This window comes from Molossus molossus, unplaced genomic scaffold (genome assembly GCF_014108415.1).
Source record: "Molossus molossus isolate mMolMol1 unplaced genomic scaffold, mMolMol1.p scaffold_m16_p_10, whole genome shotgun sequence".
Classification (NCBI taxonomy): domain Eukaryota; kingdom Metazoa; phylum Chordata; class Mammalia; order Chiroptera; family Molossidae; genus Molossus; species Molossus molossus.
In genome coordinates, this window is record NW_023425345.1 from 12,360,927 (window position 1) to 12,382,495 (window position 21,569).

Below are 21,569 nucleotides of genomic sequence, written 5' to 3' on the forward strand. Positions count from 1 at the left end.
TCAATGGACTGAGCAGTGTACCATGGACTGAGAGGTCCCGGTTCGATTCCCAGTCAGGGCACATGCCCAGGTTTCGGGCTCGATCCCCAGTGGGGGGCGTGCAGGAAACAGCTGACTGATGTCTCTCCCACATCGAGGTTTCTCTCTCTCTCTCTCCCACTGTCTCTAAAAAAAATCAATAAAATATGTTTTTTAAAAATCATCATAACAGCTGTGAATAAGGTTTTGTATTATCCTGACTATTTCAAAGAACCTAAATTTTCAACATTTAACTGGAGTCCATTTTAACTTAGCGTAAGTAAAAGAGGTATATGTTTCAGTGTTTTATTATTATTATTATTGATTTTAAAGAGGGAGAAAGGGAGACAAGAGAGAAAGAGAAAGAAACATTAATCAGTTGCCTGTAGCACATGCCCCAGCAGGGGATCAAACCCGCCACCTTTTGGTGTACGGGAAGAACAACATTCAAACCAACTGAGCCACACCAGCCAGGGCTGGGGTTTTTGTTTTTGTTTTAATTTTATAATTGGGTTTTAGGAGCCATTTAAACCAATACGAAGAAAAAAACCTGCTCCTGCAAATTCACTTCTAAAATTTTTTTTTCTTTATTGATTTGAGAGAGAGGGTAAGGGAAAGGAAGAGAGAGATAGAAACATGGATGAGAGAGAACATCGAATGGCTGCCTCCTGCATGCAACCCCACTGGGGATTTGGCCCACAAGCTGGGCACGTGTCTTAACCAGGAATCAAACCAGCGACCTCTTGGTGCACAGGTCAATGCTCAACCACCGAGCCACACCGGCCGAACTCACTTCTAAAATATTTTAAAAGCTTACCCCATGTAGTTCCAATAGGAGTTGGAGTGACAAAATCCAGGACCATCACCTTCTTGTTAAATTTGGCTGCCTCCTGGAAAATAAAATTATTAAAATGATCTGAAAAGGTTACCATGACAGACTGGAAAGGAGATGTTAAAAATCCATGCTATTTTTATTAGGCTGTAATGTCTAAAGCATAACCAGTTATTAAACCTGGGTATTTCATATACCAAGATGATTAGTGCTACTTTAAGAAAAAAATAAAGCAACACTTAGATAATCCTAAGGGTGGCTTTAAGAAAATGCAGGTTACAGTTATAAAATTGTCCATCATCTGGACACCCTAGCATCCTCTTATATAGGACATTCAAAAAAAAATGTATACACTAAAAAAAGTGTAATTATGAAGCCAGTGTTTATTAAAATACATTTCATTTTCAAAATGTAACAGAATCTAGACACCCTATATACATTTTCGGGTGGCACCCCCTATTATAATTCCACTAAAAAAAATGAATTAAACAATAATATGAAAAACATATGACCATTTCTGCTGGGCCAGTGTGATTCAGTGGGTTGAGCATCAGCCCATGGACTAAGAGGTCCCGTTTTAATTCCTGGTCAGGGCACATGCCTGAGTTTTGGGCTCAATGCCCAGTAAGGGGTGTGCAGGAGGCAGCCGATTGATGTTTCTCTATCACATTGATATTTCTACCTCTCTCTCCCTTCCTGTCTCTCCCAAAAATCAATTAAAACATATTTAAAATATATATACATATGACCATTTCTAAGCAAGTAGGAAGTAGCCAGTAAAGCAGATTTACTGATAGTTTATAACCCTGGAATCAACCTGTACCCTACAATATTTTATAAAGTACTTTTAAGTTTTATGTTTCCAGACAGAATACTAGAGAAGTTTTTCTTTTGAAATTGTCAGGTCTACTAAAATTTTCACATGTGGAGGAGCCAATGAAAATGTTGATGATATCTGTAAGGTTTCCAAATCTATTTTAGGGAATGATGAGAGTCAAAAGTTTAATTTGAAGAGTATTCCTTATCTTTCTCAGGGAATATGCTTTGCGTATTGGCAACTAGACCTCCAAGGGTATTTGAAAGGACTGAGTCTGTATGTCTTCTAAAACCACCATCTCTTCTGTAAAATATATATGCCCTTGTCCTGGCCAGTTTGGCTCAGCGGTTAGAGCATCCACCCATGGAACAAAGAATCGCGGGTTCGATTCCAGTCAATGTACCTCGGTTATGGTTGGGTGCCTGGCCCTGGTCAGGGTCATGTGGGAGGCAACCAATCAATGTGTCTCTCTCACATTGATGTTTCTCTCTCTCTCCGCTCCCTCACCCCCACCCAACTCTTTCTGAAAACAAATGGAAAAACATCGATTGGTGAAGATTAAAAACAAACAACAACAAAATATATATATACACATCTCCAGTACTACTCCTTAGTCATTTATAGAAAAGCACTGCTTGATACCCGATATTGGCCTGCTCCTAATTTGGGTAGCTTCATTTGACTCTACCTTTACTGATTCCCCACAAGCTATAAGGAGTATAAATACCTCATCTTTTAAAAGAACCCCTTCAGCCCTGGCCAGTTTGGCTCAGCAGTTGAGCGTCGGCCTGCGGACCAGAAAGTCCTGGGTTCGGTTTCTGCTAGGGGCACGTACCACAAATAAATAAATAAATAAATAAGAACCTCTTCAGCAAGAATGACAGTTCCAAGGGCCCCTTCATATATGAAAAATGCATCTCATTTCAGGGCCAGAAGCCTCACTCCTACCTCCCGTATTTGTACGACCTCTATCCATCACCCCCAGACCACAGTTAGTGGCTATTCTCTTAGCTCATATTATACACAAGAGGCAAATCATTTTTACTGAGTTTAAGAAATCCAACTGCTTTCCATCTTTCTATTGGGAAGGAGAAGTTGTGCATAGGAAAATCAAAGTGAAAAAAATATTAATATTTATTAAGAATAATATATTTAATTTCAAACCATTTCCATACAAAACCTTTATTATCTTTGAAAACTCAACTAAACATTGAATGAAAATGAATCCCAAACTTACTGGGCCCTGTACTTTTATGTAAAGAACATATAGTTCAAGCTGGAAAAATGATTTATAAAGTGGTCCCCCTAACATGTCCTACCCCCAGGTTAATGTGCAAAATATCACAAGAGTGGCTCGAACAAATTCTACAGAGAATCTGAACTGCCGTGACCCAGACTAAACACAAGGAGCCTTGCCTTAGCAGCTGCCAGTCCTCCTGAGCCCCCTCCAATGATGATGAGGTCATAGTCATAGGACTCAGGAATATCCTCAGAGCCATTCATTTTTAGTAGTTTTTGAAGTCTGCCTTCTTGATAAGCCTAAAGAAGAAAAACAATGAAAGGGAAAATAATTTAACTTAAAAGTAGCAATGTCTGCAAAGTTTTGTGAGAAAACCGCTCTTCAAAGAAAAGCAAAAGCATTTTCAAAGGAAAAAATGTTGTTTGATTTATATTACAGCATACAAATGGAAACATTCAACCTCTCACATCATAGATAGCCACTTTGAAGTGTCACATAAGTAAGGTTCTGAAGGCCCAACAAAATCAATTTAGGGCCTAAATTAAGTGTGATCAGCCCTTTTATCCTAGAATTTTTAAATTAGGTTTTTAAAACATTTGTACTCTATGCTTTTAATAGAATCATCAATATAATCTGTCCATCATCTTTACTTTCTAGTCAACAGTAGAATAATGAGTGGGCTAAGGTCTTAGATGACACTAGTGGCCTCATAAATAGAAACTGAAACAGATTAGCCAAATACTTAAAACTTTTCTACATTGTTTAGGTAAAGCATAAAATCTAAAAATTCAGAACTAAATCATTAATTGACACACCCCTACATTAAAAGTTAAATGTAAGCCCTGGCAGGGTGGCTCAGTTGGCTGGAGCATCGTCCACACACTAAAAGGTTGGGGCGCACACAGGCAGCAACCGATTAATGTTTCTCTCGCCCGCCCCACTCCTGCCCTCTAAAATCAGTGGAAGCATATCCTCGGGTGAGGATTAAAAAAAAAAAGTTAAATGTAAAAGTCCCTGCTTTTGCAGGGCATTTTAAATAAACAAAAAAGGAGGGAGGAGATAAATAAATAAATACACATGACTTTATAAAGCTCATTTAACCTACCTATACACAAAGCTTCCCATAATATATTTAGTATTTAGTTTCCATGTACTTGGCATGTAACAGGCTTTGTAATACAACTGTTAGACTTTTCATTTTAAAATATTTCATTCCCCTAAATATACATATTACTTACCATTTCATATTAGCTTTGAACACTGTTTTGGTGATATATTTAATATTATCTTTTATTAAAACAAAAATCTGTGCTAACATGAGATAATGACTGAAAAAATTAACAAGCATCAAAAAATGATTTTTAGAAATCAAGTTTTAACCTTAATACAAAAAAGCCACCAAACTTACCAGCCTAGACTGTATATTTTTCTCCTGCTTACTATCAGATGTAGGGGGTGAAAGGCAGGACTTGGGGTCAGTGGAACAGGATGCTTGGGATGTGGAAGGGGGTGTAGTGGAGGAAGTTCGCAGTGGTGGTTGTGGAAGAGGAGGAGGAGGGAGAGGAGGAGGAATCGCGGCACTGTGGCTGCCCCTTGGCAGCATGGCAGGTACATAAGATGGCCCAGGGACGGAAGGCAGAACCCCTGGAAACCAGCAACAGTGGGGGCAAGATGGCATCACCCTGACCATCTGTACAAAAGGTCTAACATGAGAGGCTGGTAAACACAGCCAGTATTCATCAACTGGCATTATGGCAGAGGCTCCTCCTTCTACACAAGGCACTGTGGGGGGAAAAACAATTTGATAATAACAGCCATTCAGATCAAAGGATCAATGTAATCTTCAGATAACAACTGTTACTAGTTGGTATCAAAGAGCATAAAGCTGACTTGCTGGTCTGAATGAATTAATAAACGCAGCTAGATGTTCTTCTGGAAATTAACCATTTTTCATCTCAGCCTCATTTTATCTGCTTAACACAGATGGTGCCAGAACACAATCATTGGCTGCCTAAAAGAAAACCACCCATTCTGGTGACCACCTCCCCCAACTTATCTACTAGAAAAAAAGGAAAAAAACACTGCCATGCCACTTAATCTCTCCAACAATGTTTATAATCTGTTCTGTACTGAAATTCTGTATCAGACCTGGGTTCTTATGGTCCAAGGTAAAAGTCAAATTATATCAACTAGTAAACAGACTTTACACAGAAAGTTCTGAGTGACCCTGAACATTTTTTTTTAATCCTTACCCCAGGACATTTTTGCATTTATCTTCAGATAGAGCGGGAGGGAGAGAGGGAGGAAAAGAGAGAAAGAAACATCAGTGTGAGAGAGACAGTCACCACTCACATGACCCCAACTGGGGCCGGGGACAAACTGCAACCGAGGTACGTGCCCTTTGCTGGAACCGATCCCGGGACTCTCTGGTCCGCAGGTCGATGCTCTAACCGCTGAGCCAAACCAACCAGGGCGAGCCTGAACATTTTTAACTGTGTAAACTCAGTAAGTAAGACAAAGGCAACTGAAACATTCGGCTGATCCCAGAACTAAACTTGATGTCTTTACATTTTAATCTAACTTAAAGTGAAATTGCTGTCCTTCAGCTCCAGGCAAGTGGTTTCCCATCTGAAATATAAATAAGATAGACAGAAGACAGCTCCCCCAGGCAATATAAGAGAGGAGCATATAGGTGGGATAAGGAGACAGAAAAATGCTTCCCACTTTCTCTAATTACTACTGCTAGAAATAGTGGCTGCTGATCAGAGTAGCTGATACCAAAGAGTTCTCAAACTTTTTAGTCTCAGGATCCCTTTACAACCTTAAATTATTTAGGACCCCAAAGAGCTATGGTTAATGGGGTTTATTTATAATATTTAGCATTATTAAAACTAAGAAAAATATTTAAGTTATTAAAATATTAAAGTTGTCAATTTACTTAAAACATTTTTAATTAGCAAGAAGAGTGGCATTATTTTATATCTTTGTAATTCTCTTTAATGTTTGTCTTAATAAAAGGCAGCTTGTATCTTTTCTGTGTTCACTCTGTGGCAACATCATTTGTCATGTATGTAGCCTCTGAAAAACTTCACGGTAGACTTGCAAGAGAATTAGAGTAAAAAGGGCAAACAGCATCTTAGTATTCTGAAGATATTTTTGACCTCAAGGACTTCCTGAAGGGGCCTCAGAAGCCCCTAGAGCAGTGGTTCTCAACCCTCCTAATGCCACGACCCTGTAATACAGCTCCTCATGTTGTGCTGACCCCCAACCATAAAAGTATTTTCGATGCTATTTCATAACTGTAATTTTGCTACTGTTATGTCTTAGGCAACCCCCGGTTGAGAACCGCTGCCCTAGAGGAATCCAGACCACACTGAGAACCACTGCTATAGGACACAGTGTAAATAGGCAACACCTCACCTGCAGGTGTTTGCCCGGCTTACACACTGGCTACTCTTCCTCTCTTCCACCTGCCTCTCAGCAGTGCTTTCCCTCATCCCAGTAAAAACTACTACAGATTCCCCTTAAAAAGGCCAAAACAATTCAAGTGTGCAAAAATACTGCAAGCAATACGTGTGTGCAAAAAAAATACCAAAAGCAATTCAAGTGTACTACTGGATTTCTTGAAAATTAGAATAAGCAATCTTTTTTTTTTTTATCCTCACCCGAGGATATTTTTCCATTTTTTGTACAGATAGAGTGGGAGGGAGAGAGAGAGAGAAACATCGACGTGAAGGGACACATCGAGTGGCTGCCACCCGCACGACCAACCAGGGCTGGGGACAAACTGTAACCGAAGTGCGTGCCCTTAGCGGGAACCGAACCCGGGTCTCTCCAGACCGCAGGCCGACGCTCTAACCGCTGAGCCAAACTGGCCAGGGCAAGAATAAGCAATCTTTATCTGCACTCTCCCCCCCAACATAATTTCTCTCTTTAGACACAGATTTATACTGGGTTTTCTTACCATTATACAGGAGTTCTGGTGTTGAACTGACTTGGGTTAAATAAAACACTTGCTGTACTGCTCTCTACACTAGGTGACTTGGACTAATTGCCTAGTTCTTAGGAGTCTCCTGTCTTTTCCTTTGTAGAGTGAAGTTAACATACTCCTGTAGCTCACCAGACTGCAGAGTTTAAATGAGATAATACACATTAGCACAGTTGCTGAAAGCCTTTACCGGACAGTGTCTAAGTTGGGTCCTCCCCTGGGATCCCACTGGCATCACAGCCCCATTAACTCTGCAAGGACAGGCATCTTGTCTCTCGTCTCTGCATTACCAGTGCCAACTTTGCATGGACATGACAGTCAAAAATATTTTTAGAACAAAAGACCTGGGTGCTAGTTCCTACTCTCCTATGTATGCTGAGAGGCTGGGTTATAAAAGTGTGGAAAAATACTGAAGTATAAAGGGTACAGCAAAGTGGGATCAGAGCCTGGATTTAGTAGTTCACATCTGAACCTGACTCTGCAGTTATGTGTGATCTTAGGCCAGTTCCTCAAATTCTCCTGCCTGGGTTCCTTGTTTGCAGAGATTCTATAACCCACCAGGTGCTTGCTTGTTTCCTTTGAAATCTGACTGCTGTGTTGCTGACATGCTACAGCATCCACTGCACCTCAAGCCTCTTTGTGTTTTAGAGGATTGTAGGCCAGGAAGAAATAACACTAAATAGTGGTTTAAATGCTACAGACCTTCTAGAAGAGACTGGGCCCTAGACTTATGACACAAGTTGGCAAACTACAGCCCGTGGGGCAAATCTAATATGCCATTTTTTTTTCTTTGTACAGCCCCTGAGCTAAAAACAGTTATTAACATTTTTAATGATAAGATAAAAAACTTAAGAGTGATATTTCATGATAAATGAAAATTAAATGAAACTCAAATATCAGTATCCATAAAGTTTTGTTGGAAAACAGCCATGCCCATTTGTTTCCATTGGAAACTAATACACCCACTAAAATATAAATTCCATGAGAGTTGGGTCATATTCTATACACTTTTTCCCCTAAAGCAGTGCCTGACACAGTGGGCACTCAAGTAGTTGTTGAGTGAATTCACAAAGCACCAGTTCCAATTAGCTTGGCAATGGATTTCCCAGAACAAAGAAAGTCATGGCTAGACTTAAGAGAAATAAACAAACCATGACAGAGATAGCACCACGGAAGGAGGTGGCAGCATGGATTTTCTAACCCTGATCTAGAGAGTGAGGCACTAGTATGAATGTACACAATGAGCCAGATAGATAGATTCCCATTTAATCCTCACAAGTCTTCCAAGCAGAAGTCTTTCCCATTTCAGAAATGACAATATAGAAGCCCTTAGAGATTAAGAACCTTGCCTATGAGTCAAGAATGGAACCCAAGTCTGTATGATTACAAATCTCTTGCTTTTCTCACTACACCATACCGTTATTCATATTTTAAAGTACTTGTCAGACACATGCTCTAGTTTTATCCTTACTGTAAACTTGAGATGGGTACTATTCCCAAAACCTAAGATTTACAGTTTCAATAATTTGCCCAAAGTCTCTACTAGAATGTTAGAGGGTCAGGATCTGATCCAGGTTCCTTGAAAGTGATTGTTACATAATAAAATTCTAGTAAAAAAAATTTTTTCCCATAATATCCTCAAGTTCAGTTGATTTTACTGAACCTCTGAAATTTAAGCTAATCTAACTATATTGGTGGCTTGGTTGATACCTAATCTCTATAATTAAATTATCTATTGGTCAATTCACCTTTTTCTTCAAGTTAAGCAAGTAGTCATTTTAATTTCAAAGTAATGAGGCAACCCAGGTATTGTGACAACCAATAAAAACAAAAATAAGTGATCAATATGATTCATATTTTAACAGCTATAACTGTAGAGAAGACCCAAACCTTCACTTTCTCTGTTAATGCTTTTAGTCATCACTAAGTCTCAAATACTCTTCGTAAAGATACTAAGCATTTAACAGAGCAATCTGGTAGCAAATAAAGAACTGAGGCAAGCCCTGGCCAGTTTGGCTCAGCGGTTAGAGTGTCGGCCTGCGGTTCGGAGAGACCCGGGTTCGGTTCCTGATAAGGGCGCGTGCCTTGGTTGCAGTTTGTCCACGGCCCTGGTTGGTTGTGTGGGTGGCAGCCACTCGATGTGTCCCTTTCACGTCGATATTTCTCTCTCTCTCTCTTCCTCTCTCTCCCTCCCACTCTATCTGAACAAAAAATGGAAAAATGTCCTCAGGTGAGGATTGAAAAAAAAAAAAAAGAACTGAGGCAAGATTATTTTATCATTTTAAGAGTATCTTTTCCTCAAACAGCAAATCTCTGGAAACCAAGGAACTCAGTTGGTAGAAACACACTAAAGTTAGGATCAGCAAGACCAAAAGATGCTTTCCCAACTGCTAACTTTTTAAAAGGGTGGTAGACACCGGGAAGAGTCACAGCATTCCTTCAAATTTTTGTGAGAACCTGTCTATATTATGAACTGTGGGGAAGGCCAAGAATCGTGACATGCAGAATCTCCACTACCAAAGAGTTCGTTTTCTAGGAAAATAAATGGCCAAGTTTCAAGAGAAATTTCTATTTCTGCTAACAACAACAACAAAAAACCCTTCACTATTATTAGTAAAGAACCTTCCCCCACTCATATAGGATCTCTCCTCTCAATCTTTTTTTTTTTTTTAATCCTCACCCGAGGATACTTTTCCATTTTTTGTACAGATAGAGTGGGAGGGAGAAAGAGGAAGGGAGAGAGAGAGAGAAACATCGACATGAAGGGACACATCGAGTGGCTGCCACCCGCACGACCAACCAGGGCCGGGGATAAACTGCAACCGAAGTACATGCCCTTAGCGGGAACTGAACCCAGGTCTCTCCAGACCGCAGGCCGACGCTCTAACCGCTGAGCCAAACTGGCCAGGGCTCTCCTCTCAATCTTGATGTCATTCATTTAGTCTTTGGATTTCCCCTCCCCATACCACACTAGACTTAGTAGGAAAATGTATCATTGCTATGCAAAATACTCATCCACTTGCCAAATAATGTTTAATGGCAAAATCCACCAATACCAAAGATTAAATTCTTATAAGGATCAAAAAAAGAAGGTTATAGACATGCTCACAGCACCTTAAAAATTATTTATTTAAAGACCTAAATTTTTGTAACTTCCAAATAAGGCATTAATTTATATTTTTAAAACAATTGAAAGTAATAAAAAGAAAACAGCATTTATGGCTTTATGAATAAATTAATCAATTATTTCAGTTTAAATAGAAACAGTTTTCCAGGCATTTAAAGCCCTATTAAAAAATGCAAAACTGAATTGGGAACAAATGTTCAAGGCTATTACATAATGAAACATCACTGATTTCTGAAGGACAAACTGTGTACTAGTAGAAATTACAAAGAGAAACTAGGGGCCAGAGAAGAAATTAACTAAGTAGATAAAGACTAGAACTAGATGTTAAAAAGATTTTGTTTCAAATAATCTGACAAAAACATCTTCTACATCTAAGGATAGAAACAGACATGGTAATTCAATTTTTTCCCAGTTTAAAATTCACCTCAAATTGTTTTCAAAAAGATCTTACGGTTCTCTGGTGCCATAACTTCTCACAATTCCATATATTTAGCTTCCATGTCCTGTGCCTAGTATACCCTTCCTATCTGTGACAATTCCTACTCACCTTTCAGCACTTAGTTGATGCCTCACCTACTACAGTACTCTATTTCTTTTGAGTCTAATCACAGAATTATTTAGCACATGGATACCCACTAATTAATCTTACTGAGCACTCCTAGCAACGAAGCAAGGACCTGTGTTACTTTGTTTTGTTTTACAGTGTATATCCACTGCCCTAAAGATGATCTTTCTTTACCATTTTTTTCACCCACTCTTCCCCAACCTGGTTCCCTGTAACAGAGGAACACAATATCAGAGCATCATAACTGAATTTTTTAAATTCTCAAATACCCACCCTGGCCGGTTTGGATCAGTGTGGTTAGAGCGTCAGCCCACAAACCAGAGTCCTGGGTTCTGTTCCCGCTAAGGGCATGTACCTTGGTTGCAGTTTGTTCCCAGCAGGGTTGGGGTCGTGTGGGTGGCAACCACTCGATATGTCTCTTTCACGTGGATGTTTCTCTCTCTCTGCTGTTATATCTGAAGATAAATGCAAAAAATGTCCTTGGGTGAGGATAAAAAATAAATAAATCATCAAATACCTTTTAATTTATGAAATTTGGAACTGATTTTTATTAATAAAGTCTTAAAGGGTATTCAAAAAAATTTTCCATGAAAACGTCAGTGATTTTTTTAAATAACAGGTAACTTTATAAACTATCAAGAAAAATACACTGCACAACAAGACAATTTCTGATGTTCTTGAAAATATTTTCCCACTTTGTAAGAGATACAATATGTGCTTCTGTTTGGATTTTACACTGTATTTTGAGATATTTTAGAAAAGCAACAAATTACACCTTATACCAAGAACAAATATATTTAGTAGGAGTTTGTGATCATAGCCTCTGAAATTTCAAAAGTCGCCACAATATTTTTCCAGTCCTGTAAACTCAAAGATATAACTCCTTGTTTCCTGCCATGGGCACTGGAATCATTTCCCTCACCCACTTGGTTAATATTAATTGGCTCTAATATTGGCAGCCTGTCTTGGTCAAGACTTATTCTTGCAAAACCATCCCTTATAATGAAAGAAACATAAAATATATTCTCCACAGTACGAGAAAAAGAATTTGGATCAATCACAAACTCAAAATAGGAAACAGGAGTGTCTGGATACTTTCGAAAGTACGTCTGCAACAATCCCAAGATTCTTTCTACTTCTTTTTCTGTCGCTTCTTGATTGCTACCCAGGTCCAGCTTCCTCAGCTTTGTAGGCATAGCCCCCGTTTCTTCCAGTTTGTGAGCTTTCTTACGGCGTCCAGATCGCCGCTTTCGCGCAGAAGACTCTGACTTGAAGGATCCAAAAATGAAGTGGAAGGTTTCAGCTTGCACTGTCCAGGAGGTTGCTTCCTTGTGTACTGTCTCCCAGAAGGAAAGAGCTATGTTGTCATCACAACCACTCAACTCATGTTCACCAGCTTCCATCCAGTTCAGACCCACAAATACAAACAGAAAGTCACAAAATGCTACTTGATTAAAAAAGCTCATATCAGAGTTTAGCTGCTTTGCTTTTTCTTTACCCAAATCAGAAGCCAAAACAAGAAACTGGGCATCCAGAGCCGCTTCTCGCGTCCGACTCACGGCGTCGAACAGGACATTGGCTTCCTCGAGAGCCTCGGTCAGCGAGTCGCTCGCCGTGTTCACGATGTCCTCCCGGTTCTGCTGGACGCTGTGGATGAGCTGCCGGTACTGCCTGCGGATGCTCCGGCATGCCCCCTCGTCGGCCACCAGCCCGAGGAGGGTCGCGGCCCTGGGGGCCTCCCCGCAGCCGAGGCCCGCAGGGCAGCTGTCCGAGCGCTCGTCGGCCCCCACCACTTCCAGCTTCACGGGTCCCTCCTGGTCGGCCTGCTTCACAGAGTGCACGCCCCTGGTGAAGGTGAAGGTACGCACCCCCGGCTCCTGTCCTTTCTCTTCGCCTCCCCTCAGGGAATCCTTTTCCTCAGACATGTCGGTGACGGGGGAGCTCAGGCGGTGCTCCGCTCACAGCTTTGGCGGCGTTTCGGACGGACAACGCGGCAATTAAAGGGGTCAGTCAGAGCGGAGGAAGATGTCTGCCCATGCGCAGTGGTGGCAGAGCCAGGACGCCCCGCCCCCAGCCTGCCCCGCCTCCAGACAGTCCCGCCTCCAGACAGCCCCGGCCAGTGGAGCCCAGGCGCAGCGCTTTACAAAAGAGCCGTGGGCGCACGTGCACACAGAACGCACGCAACAATGGGTCCCAACTGCACACGGAAAGAACACCCGTACTGTCTAGCGTTTACTGACACTGCCATCTAGCTTTCCAAGTAACAGCTGGAAGATCTAGGACAAAAGTGGGGGGAAATTTAAGGTCCTGCACTTTAAAACATTTGCTGTCACATACTTCAGTTAGGTTGACCTTCGTTTTTCATTGTTACTAAGATGAAAAGGGGTTTGTTTATTTATTTATTTATTTATTTATTGAACTAAATCTGGCTAGGTTATAAACTGCCCTTAAGGCCAAGGTGCATGACTGTAGAACCTCTATTATAAATATTACAAATAGGCTGAACTGTCAGGGTTCATTTTGCAAGATGGTTGTTTGTAACCCAATTCTTTATTATACAAATGTAAATTGAGTCAATTACCTTTGTATCCCTCTTAAGCCCTCCAAAGCCCAACCCCCTCCAACCTACCTCAATTTAGGGCTAGAGGAAGCTGGAAGATAGAGAGGGGGGTTATTACTCAAGCAACCTGCCACCTTGGTTTGGTTCACATCTAAGGGTGGAAGAATAAATGAGGTGCAGTCTCTGCAAGAGATATTTGAAAGACTGAATGGAGAGAAAATCTGAACCCTAAAAGGTGAGCAAAGCTATGAAGATTTTAAACACAATCTGTCATAAGGATATGCAAGCAAATGCTGTATATCGTGTGACTAAATTGGAAAATTCACCTACTAGTTCACTGGGAATTCTAGTACAGCTGGAGAAAGGGCTCGGCCCAGCTGTCACACAAGCAGCAAAGTATACATAACATTGGAAAAGAATAATTTTGTTTTTGAAGATAATATGCCCTCAACCCACAAGATCAAAAGCTTTTGATCACTGCAACAGGTGCTCCTTTCAAAGGCAAGAGGGAGTGGAGGAGAGAGAAAGAAGGGAGAGAGAGAACACACCACACTTCACCTATCAGCTCTGGTTTCAAGGCACCAGGAAGTAAATTAGCCCTACCTTCCTTCCTTTACATCTAAACCAACCTTCCTTCCTTCCTTCCTTCCTTCCTTCCTTCCTTCCTTCCTTCCTTCCTTCCTTCCCTTCCTCTTTCTTTCCATTGCAGAATTTACCTTTACTGTTTGGGAAGTGGGAGCTTTTAATACAATTGGGAAGTGGAAGACTATAAAGACTGTTCAGATTCCCAAACTGGGATACATGTTGTAATTGTTCATTTTTCTTTTGACATTAGCAGAAAGTTTCTTGCAAATGTATGAACAGCATTATTACTCCAAAAGATTTGTATTACTAGCATTCACCATTATTTCTTTAAGTAAAGGTAATTCAGGAAGAAGCATGCATTTTTTCAAAAACACCATGCATTATGGTTAGTCTGTCCTATGGTGTTAGCTTCTCTAAAGCAAGAATCTGGTATTAAATCTTCCAAGCAAAGCTGTTTTCACATTGATGTATTTTGAGTATGCACATTTGAATGTATAAATGAATGTAGATGAAAAATGTTGTTCTGGGACCTATTGCAAGTTACTTAGCAGCAAGAGATTTAATTTCAAAGATTAGTTTGAGAGATAGATTCTACAAATTGAAAATAAAAGTTGACTGCTTTTCAGAAAGTCAGCCTTATCCCTTCTCTAAAATAAAAAAAAAAAAGGAAGAGAAAAATAAAGTTGGGACCCAGGATCAACAAAGGGCCATATTTCGCCAAGTCTGACCAATTACAAACTAATATTTAAACCTGTTTTAAATCTTAGATGAAAATATACAGCTAATTCCAAGTCCCAAATCCAAAAATGTTTGCTTTTATAGTTAACCATAGTCTTGGGAGTTTCTGATACCCACTTCCAATTCAATAAAAGAACTCCAAAAGATAAGCCAACCTTCCCATCCTAAGGTGCCTATTTTCTTCTGGCTCAGAGAAGGGAAAACAGGCTGATACCAATTTGCTTCATACAGAGCCTTTCATCTAAGAATCTCAAAATGCTTTAGAAAAGTAAATTATTTTTCCTAACCTACTTATAAAGTATTACTAATACTATTTATAGGGATTTCTCAGGAGATAAACAGCCCACACAATTTACTTGAAGCAACAGAACACTTTAAGACCAGCATCATATTATTAAGTTGTGATTTCCAGTGCTGAATTCATTCTATGCCAGATCCCTGTGCCTAAGAAACGTTAGTAACTTGTAACTTAAATCATCATCAAAAAGCCATAATTACATTATATTCTACCTTCTTAATCTGCCTTTAGAGCACAAGGTTCAGATGTAGCCTCAAAGTAAAAATTTCACACAAAGTGGGAAATTCTATACTTGTGAACCCTTAAATCACTAAACAGTGACTTTCTAACCTAAGGTCAAATTACTGGTAATAATTATATAAATGCCACTTAAAAAGAAGGAACAGCAACACACTATTTCATTATACTGGTAAACTTCTCTGTGATTTGTAACAGAAAGCAAAAATGTACTGGTATTAATTCAGACAACCAATGGCACAGCTTGGCCTCCAATATAATTTAGCTCCTCTCCTCCCAGGACTTGCTGCCAAGGGCTCAATATGGTCCTCCATTTCTTTTCTTCCTTTCTTCAGTTTATCTTCCTGCCTTATTCTTCAGTCCCTTTGCTAGTAGTTCTGATTCATTCACTCCAAACATTCTTAAACTCTGTCCCACAACCCCCAGCACTCAATACAAACATGATAAGATATATGTCATAGATTATAGGTCTCTCTCTGGCCAAATAAAAAAACTCACATAGGGTCCACTATCTTTTCCAGTGGGATTTTATTTCAGTATTAATCTATACAAACAGATGTTTAAGAGTTTGAGTCCTGCACTCTAACAAATAAGACCTATCCTTCATCTAGCTATCTCCCTACCTCCCTACCTCCCTTCTTTCAGAGCAGTTTTTCTCCCCTCATCTTGCCATGGTATCTAATATTGAGCACTGAAAAGATGTGGTAAAAGTCCTAGCTTGATTGTCAGAGTTGCAGGATGCTAGGTATAGTTTCTTTTTCTTCTTCATTTTCTTTAAAGTTATGTTTCCGAGTATATATTTTTGCTTTGTTTGGTTCTTTAGTATTAAAGGTAAACTTTGCTATGACCAAGGCAGATATCTATGTGTTTTTTAAATGAATTTCTAAAAAGACCATGAACAGTGAGTGAAGGAGGCAAACCTGGGTTCCAATCCTGATCTATTAGCTATTAGTGTTATCTAAGGCAGTTTGCTTAACCTCTCAGATTCCAGTTTCTTCATCTGTAAGAAGGGACTACTAGTACTTACATCATAAAGTTACTGCATGTTTTGAATGAAAATTATGTGACATATTTGACAGTATTTCAACTGTAGGTACTTAATAAATCTTAAATTATCCCAAAGATAGGAAATGTTTAGTAAACATTAGACATCAAATAGAAAAATATATATACACAAACCAGTAGTTTTACTCCTTGATGCCATTTTAGGACCAGAAAAATATTTTAAAGGTTAAATCTATAAGAAGGAATACAAAGAATATCCCACTATAATAAATACCAGTGAAAAGAAATTTACATATAATAAAGTTTTAACCTAAGGCTTCAACTAATGGAAATGCGTACAGTACTTTGACAGGTAAACCTTTCTACTAGATCTTCGGAAGCAGGTCCACAAAGAGACTATACGCAAAATTATTTATGTATATTTTTCTCATGAATGGCTCCTTGGATTTCAGTAGATTCTTTTAAAAACACAGTATGAAAAAGAAGCTTTGAATAACTATTCTATATTCATATAATACTGCTTTAGTATCAGTGAAATAAAAGATAAAATGACAGTCAAGTCCCACAAAATAATTTGGAGCTATTCACTGAAATATTTCAGAGTACCTCCACCCTTGCCTGGCCAGTGTGGCTTAGTGGTTGAGTATCAACCCATGCACCAAGAGGTCACTGGTTCAACTCCCAGTCTGGGCACATGCCCAGGTTGTGGGCCTGATCCTCAGGAGGGGCATGCAGGAGGCAACCAATCGCTGTTCTCTCTCATTGATGTTTCTCTTTCTCTCTCTCTCTCTTTCTCCCTCCCTCGAACTTCCTCTCTCTCTAATATCAAAAAAGAAAAAAAAAATTTTTTAACTTCCACCCTTACTCTATGGTAACAGGCATACACTTAACTATTTCAAAAAACCCAGTGCCAACTGACTTGCCAAGCCTCAACAACTAATGTAAACAAGGGTGTGACATTAGGACAACAGAACCTTTCAGGTTATAAGAGCAATTATCAATTCTCTTGGGACATCTCAGTAGTCAGCAATGACCAAGAACACTGTTTTGACAGACTACGGTAGGAAAGCAATGGGTATGTAGAATTCTGCTCTGTAGGCCTGGGTTCAAATCAAAGCTAGTGCTTTATTAGTTTCCACTTATTTTCTCCAGAGTTTGCATTTCCTCATCTGTAAAATGAGTCTAGTGAATGTCTTCTCTGTCACAAAGTGGTTGTGACTCTCGGTAAAAAGTCATATACAAATTTTTGTTGACAATTTTAAAGTACATACACTGCCCTAAAGACTTGTTGGAGATAACAGTGCCTAGCTCAATGTCAAAACCACAGGTGCTCAATAAATAGTAGCTAAATAAATAGACTTACTGTGACTTTCTTCTCAATTGACCTGGACACACCTGCATAGACTGATGAACGTGGACAACACTGCTATCACACAGCTCTTTAAAATCCTGAACTGCTTTATATGTTTCCTAGACTCTCTCCTGAACCTCTTACGGCTTAGTCTCTCATAAAGAGGGTCCACCTTCACAAAATCAGACACCCTGTAGCTAAACATCTCACTTAGGTGAGTCTCCTCTAGCCCTACCATCATCCATTCATTCAACAAATATTTACTGAATGCACACTAGGTGTTAAAACACAGAGAAGGTATAAAAATAAATCATTTTCATCCTAAAGGAAGCTGCAATTTAGTAGGCACAGAGGAATGCTGTTCCACTCAGCAAGCGCCTAATGAATGAATTCCAATTTGCCAGAGCTATGCTAGGAATACCAAGATTTGCATGAGCTCAGCCCTGAAACATGAGCACACCATCACACCAGGGAGATCAGGCATGTATCCCAATAGCAATAACACAAAACCAAGTGCCAGAAGTGTGAGTACACCAAAGTGAACTTTATAGATAGGCCTGGGTTCCATTCCTGGCTCTGCCACTTAACTAGCTGTGAAATCTGGGCCTCCATTTTCTCATATGTAAAACTAGATGACCATCCACCTCATTCATAGGACTAATGTGAGGATTTAACCAACTAGGTATTACAGCATTTAGAGTCAAGCACATGGCAGACATTCAATAAAATGGTAGCTACTATCATTAATAAGTATGTCTTAAATATTTGCTGTGCTCTATCTAATATAGACCTGGGAGCACAGGCACAGAGAATAAGACTAACTCTCTACTTTTGATATGGAGGTAAAAAAAAAAAGTCATTGGTAGGTTCCTCCTTTTTCAATGAGAAGGATTTGTGGGAGTGCTGTGGGAGCACATGGGGGGAAAGAATAGGCAAATCTGGCCTTGCACCTACAAAACAGGCGGTTGGAAAAGTGGGTTTGAGAAGGAAGTCAGGAATTGAAATAAAGAACAGCCCGGCCAGTGTGGCTCAGTGGATTGAGCATCGTCCCATGGACTGAGAGGTCCTGGTTTGTTTCCTAGTCCATGCCGGGTTGCAGGGTTGATGGGGGGGGGGGGGGTGCAGGAGATAGCTGACTGATGTTTCTCTCTCTCCTTTTCTCTCTAAAACACATCAATAAGAACATTAAAAATAAAATAAAATACAGAACAAATAAAGAAGAGAACAAAAAAGGGACATTTGGGGAACCATAGCTGTAACAGTTTCCCAGGAGCTTTCTGTAGGTGAGGGAGCACAGCAGAAAATAACCAGAAAAGCAGGTGGGGCCCAGGGCCTTGAGGACACAAAACACCTAAGAACGGAATGTGCATGTTATCACAGATGCAGATCTGGGGGCATCAAAGAAGCAATCAGAAAGATGACTCTGACTGGACACAGGGGGATCAGAGTGGAAGGCAAGTTAGAGACTGGTGAAATGCTTTGGGCAAGAGGAAATGAGTACCCCAAATAGCCTGGCCAAAGTTATTAGAATAGAGGTAGTAGGCACATACTTAGGAAGCAGTCAGGCCCCAGTACCGAACAGACAGGAAAGGCGAAGAGGAAATCTGAACCCTGGAACACCAGAATAGTGACACATACCATAAAGGAACAGCCACACAGCAAAAAGAAAGGTTTGTGTTGTGTGAAGTGGGAGGAGGCGGCACTGGGTCTTAACATGGATTCACAATTAGTAAAAATTTTACTATATAATCAGGACCAGATAAATTTATTTGCAGTCTTAACAATCTATGCCCCTAAAAAATCTTGTTAGTCCTTACCTCTTTCCTTATTCTTAAGTAAACCAGAGCCTGTTCACTTCTCTCATCTTCAAAACAGTCCTTGAATTCTCAGGCTTCAATCTTAACTAGGCCAAAGGCAGGCACACTGCTCATCCCCCCAGATGGCGTTGTGTCAGAGGAAAGGATCAAAGGAAATAAAGTTTTCTGCCAATTTTGGTAAAATATTAAGAGGAAGGGAATGGTTGGACAGTACTAAATTACCACTCATCTCCTGGTGTCTATTCAGCTGAGAGTCTTAATTCTGCTAACTCTAGAAGTTCGGCTTGAAAGAGAGACCTGCCTTTGTTTCAGTGTCTACCCCTCTTCATGGCTGGAAGATGGGGCTACCGGACCGACCACTACATGATCACATCTGAGCTCCTCCCACAACTGTTTCCGTAATTCACCTGGATTGGTAATCATGCACTGATTTGTGTCAGTCATCTATCCTATTACTGCTTTGAAGAAATTAAGTCCCATGTTGCCAGTTTTAGTCTTATTTCCCAAAACTACTACCTCAAACTACTAAAGTGTTAAGTATGTCCAGCACTTAGTATTCCAATAAGCACTTTTTCATTCACTTTGCTTTTCCTCTCAAGATCACCAACAGGCATTTTATACCAGTGGTTTCAATGCTCTGGAATCTTGGAGATACTGAATTACATAGAAAGTTCCCTATAAAGAATACTTGCATTCTTGCCCTTAAGAACTAAAATGTTCATGAAAGCCAGATGTCTTTGAGCAATAGGCACTATTTATAGTTCTCAGAATTTAATAGCTCTCTAGTTCTAGTTTTACAAATGGACACACAAGTCCTAGCCACAGACGCGTATTTCCCTATTTTTCTATTCAGGTATAAACTGTTACTCACCTACTGAATTACCATTTGCCATCTTCTATTATATTCTGAGTATTAAAGAGTAGTCCTCCGTTTTCCCCACTTCTAATTATTTAGCAACTTATCCTGACCAAACTACCTTATACAATAAAATTAAGTCCCAAATTTGGTATTTATCATAAGAATTACCTGAAAGGACTTATTTAAAAAAATAAAATAAAGGCAAATCCTAGCCCCGTCCAGAGGGCTTATTTAGCAAGACCTCAGGTAAAGCCCAGACATGCATGTTTAATAAGCACTCCAGAAAATTCTGTGCAGGTGGTCCGCAGACTAGTTTTTTAAACTTCTTTAAAACCTTCTTCCTGCCCTGGCCGGTTTGGCTCAGCAGTTGGAGCATCGGCCTGTGGACCAGAGAGTCCTGGGTTCGGTTCCCGCTAGGGGCACATACCAAAAATAAATTAATTAATTAAATAAAATAAAAAAGAAAGTTTGCTCTAACAAAAAAAAAAACCTTCTTCCTCATCTAAGCTTAAGAGTTCTTTCCAATAGGAGTCTCACTCCCTTGTCTTCTATAGTAAGTACATTGAAAGCAAGGCGAGTTCTGCTGTTGCTGCTGTTATTTATTGGGGGGTAAAGGAGATGAAGAAACTATCAAGAGGAGAAAGGAGAAGCAGACATTTGTAAACACTATCCATTATTTATGTTGTAGAGTATGAAATCTTAACCTTTTTTAAAGTGTGGACTTTAGGACTTTAACACTAATCCTATAAGCACTCAATTCTCCACTAAATAAATGTCTTTCTCCACTCAAACCCAATGCTCCTTAAGGATTTTCAAAACCCACAATGTAAGCAATAATTGACTAGAAATTCACAAACATTTCAAACCAGTGGCCCTTACCTTGTTGTGTCCCTTCCTCCATTACTCAGTACTCATTTAAAAAACAAAAAAATAAATCAAATGATTCAAAGTTAAGTGGTAAGTTTACTTAAAAGAGATGTGCTGAATGATTAATTGGTGACTTGGTGCTATGCTTTTCATTCATGTCATTGCATTCCCTAAATGTCTGAAATGACCTATGATCATATGGAATTGAAAACATCAGACAGATCATATCAATAAAATGGGCCAAAGCTTATAAAAACAGTGATTCTTTTTTTTACTTCCTATTGATGTTAAAACCAGGATCATCTGTACAATTTATATAAAGATCAAACGCCTATATAACTTTTTAAGGGCAATTTTATGACACAGGTGGAACAAAGAGAACAATCAGACAGGAATAGTAATAGACTTTTGTCTCATTTTCCCTGCAAACCAAAGGTCTGAGTAACACAATATATTTTAAATCAAGCCAAAAGCCTTTTTCTGTATTTTTTCCCCATGAATTTGCTATTTGTGTTTGAAGTCTATCTCCATTTCCTATACCCATTCTCAAAAACATAAATAAAATTATTTTAGAAGAAAAGGTAATAAGTAAAAATGCAAATTAATTGTTAATATCCTTCCTAAAGGCACACAGGGACCTCAGGTTTACTTTCTCAGAAGGCAAT

The 21,569-nt window shown here is 39.6% G+C and overlaps 2 protein-coding genes across 4 annotated transcripts in view; both read right to left on the bottom strand.

Moving 5' to 3' along the window:
- Positions 1 to 21,569, bottom strand: part of TXNRD1 (thioredoxin reductase 1) — a 75,609-nt gene that overhangs the window by 31,060 nt on the left and 22,980 nt on the right. For all 3 annotated transcript variants that reach the window (XM_036250743.1, XM_036250745.1, XM_036250744.1), the window contains exons 3-4: positions 3,084 to 3,206; positions 836 to 908 (exon numbers count right to left, since the gene is read on the bottom strand). In XM_036250743.1, coding sequence (XP_036106636.1) covers positions 836 to 908; positions 3,084 to 3,206 — 196 coding nt within the window. The remainder of the gene's footprint in view (positions 1 to 835; positions 909 to 3,083; positions 3,207 to 21,569) is intronic.
- Positions 11,243 to 12,584, bottom strand: EID3 (EP300 interacting inhibitor of differentiation 3). The gene has a single exon (XM_036250746.1). It carries the CDS (start codon positions 12,510 to 12,512, stop codon positions 11,385 to 11,387), a length of 1,128 nt encoding a protein of 375 aa, XP_036106639.1. The 5' UTR covers positions 12,513 to 12,584; the 3' UTR covers positions 11,243 to 11,384.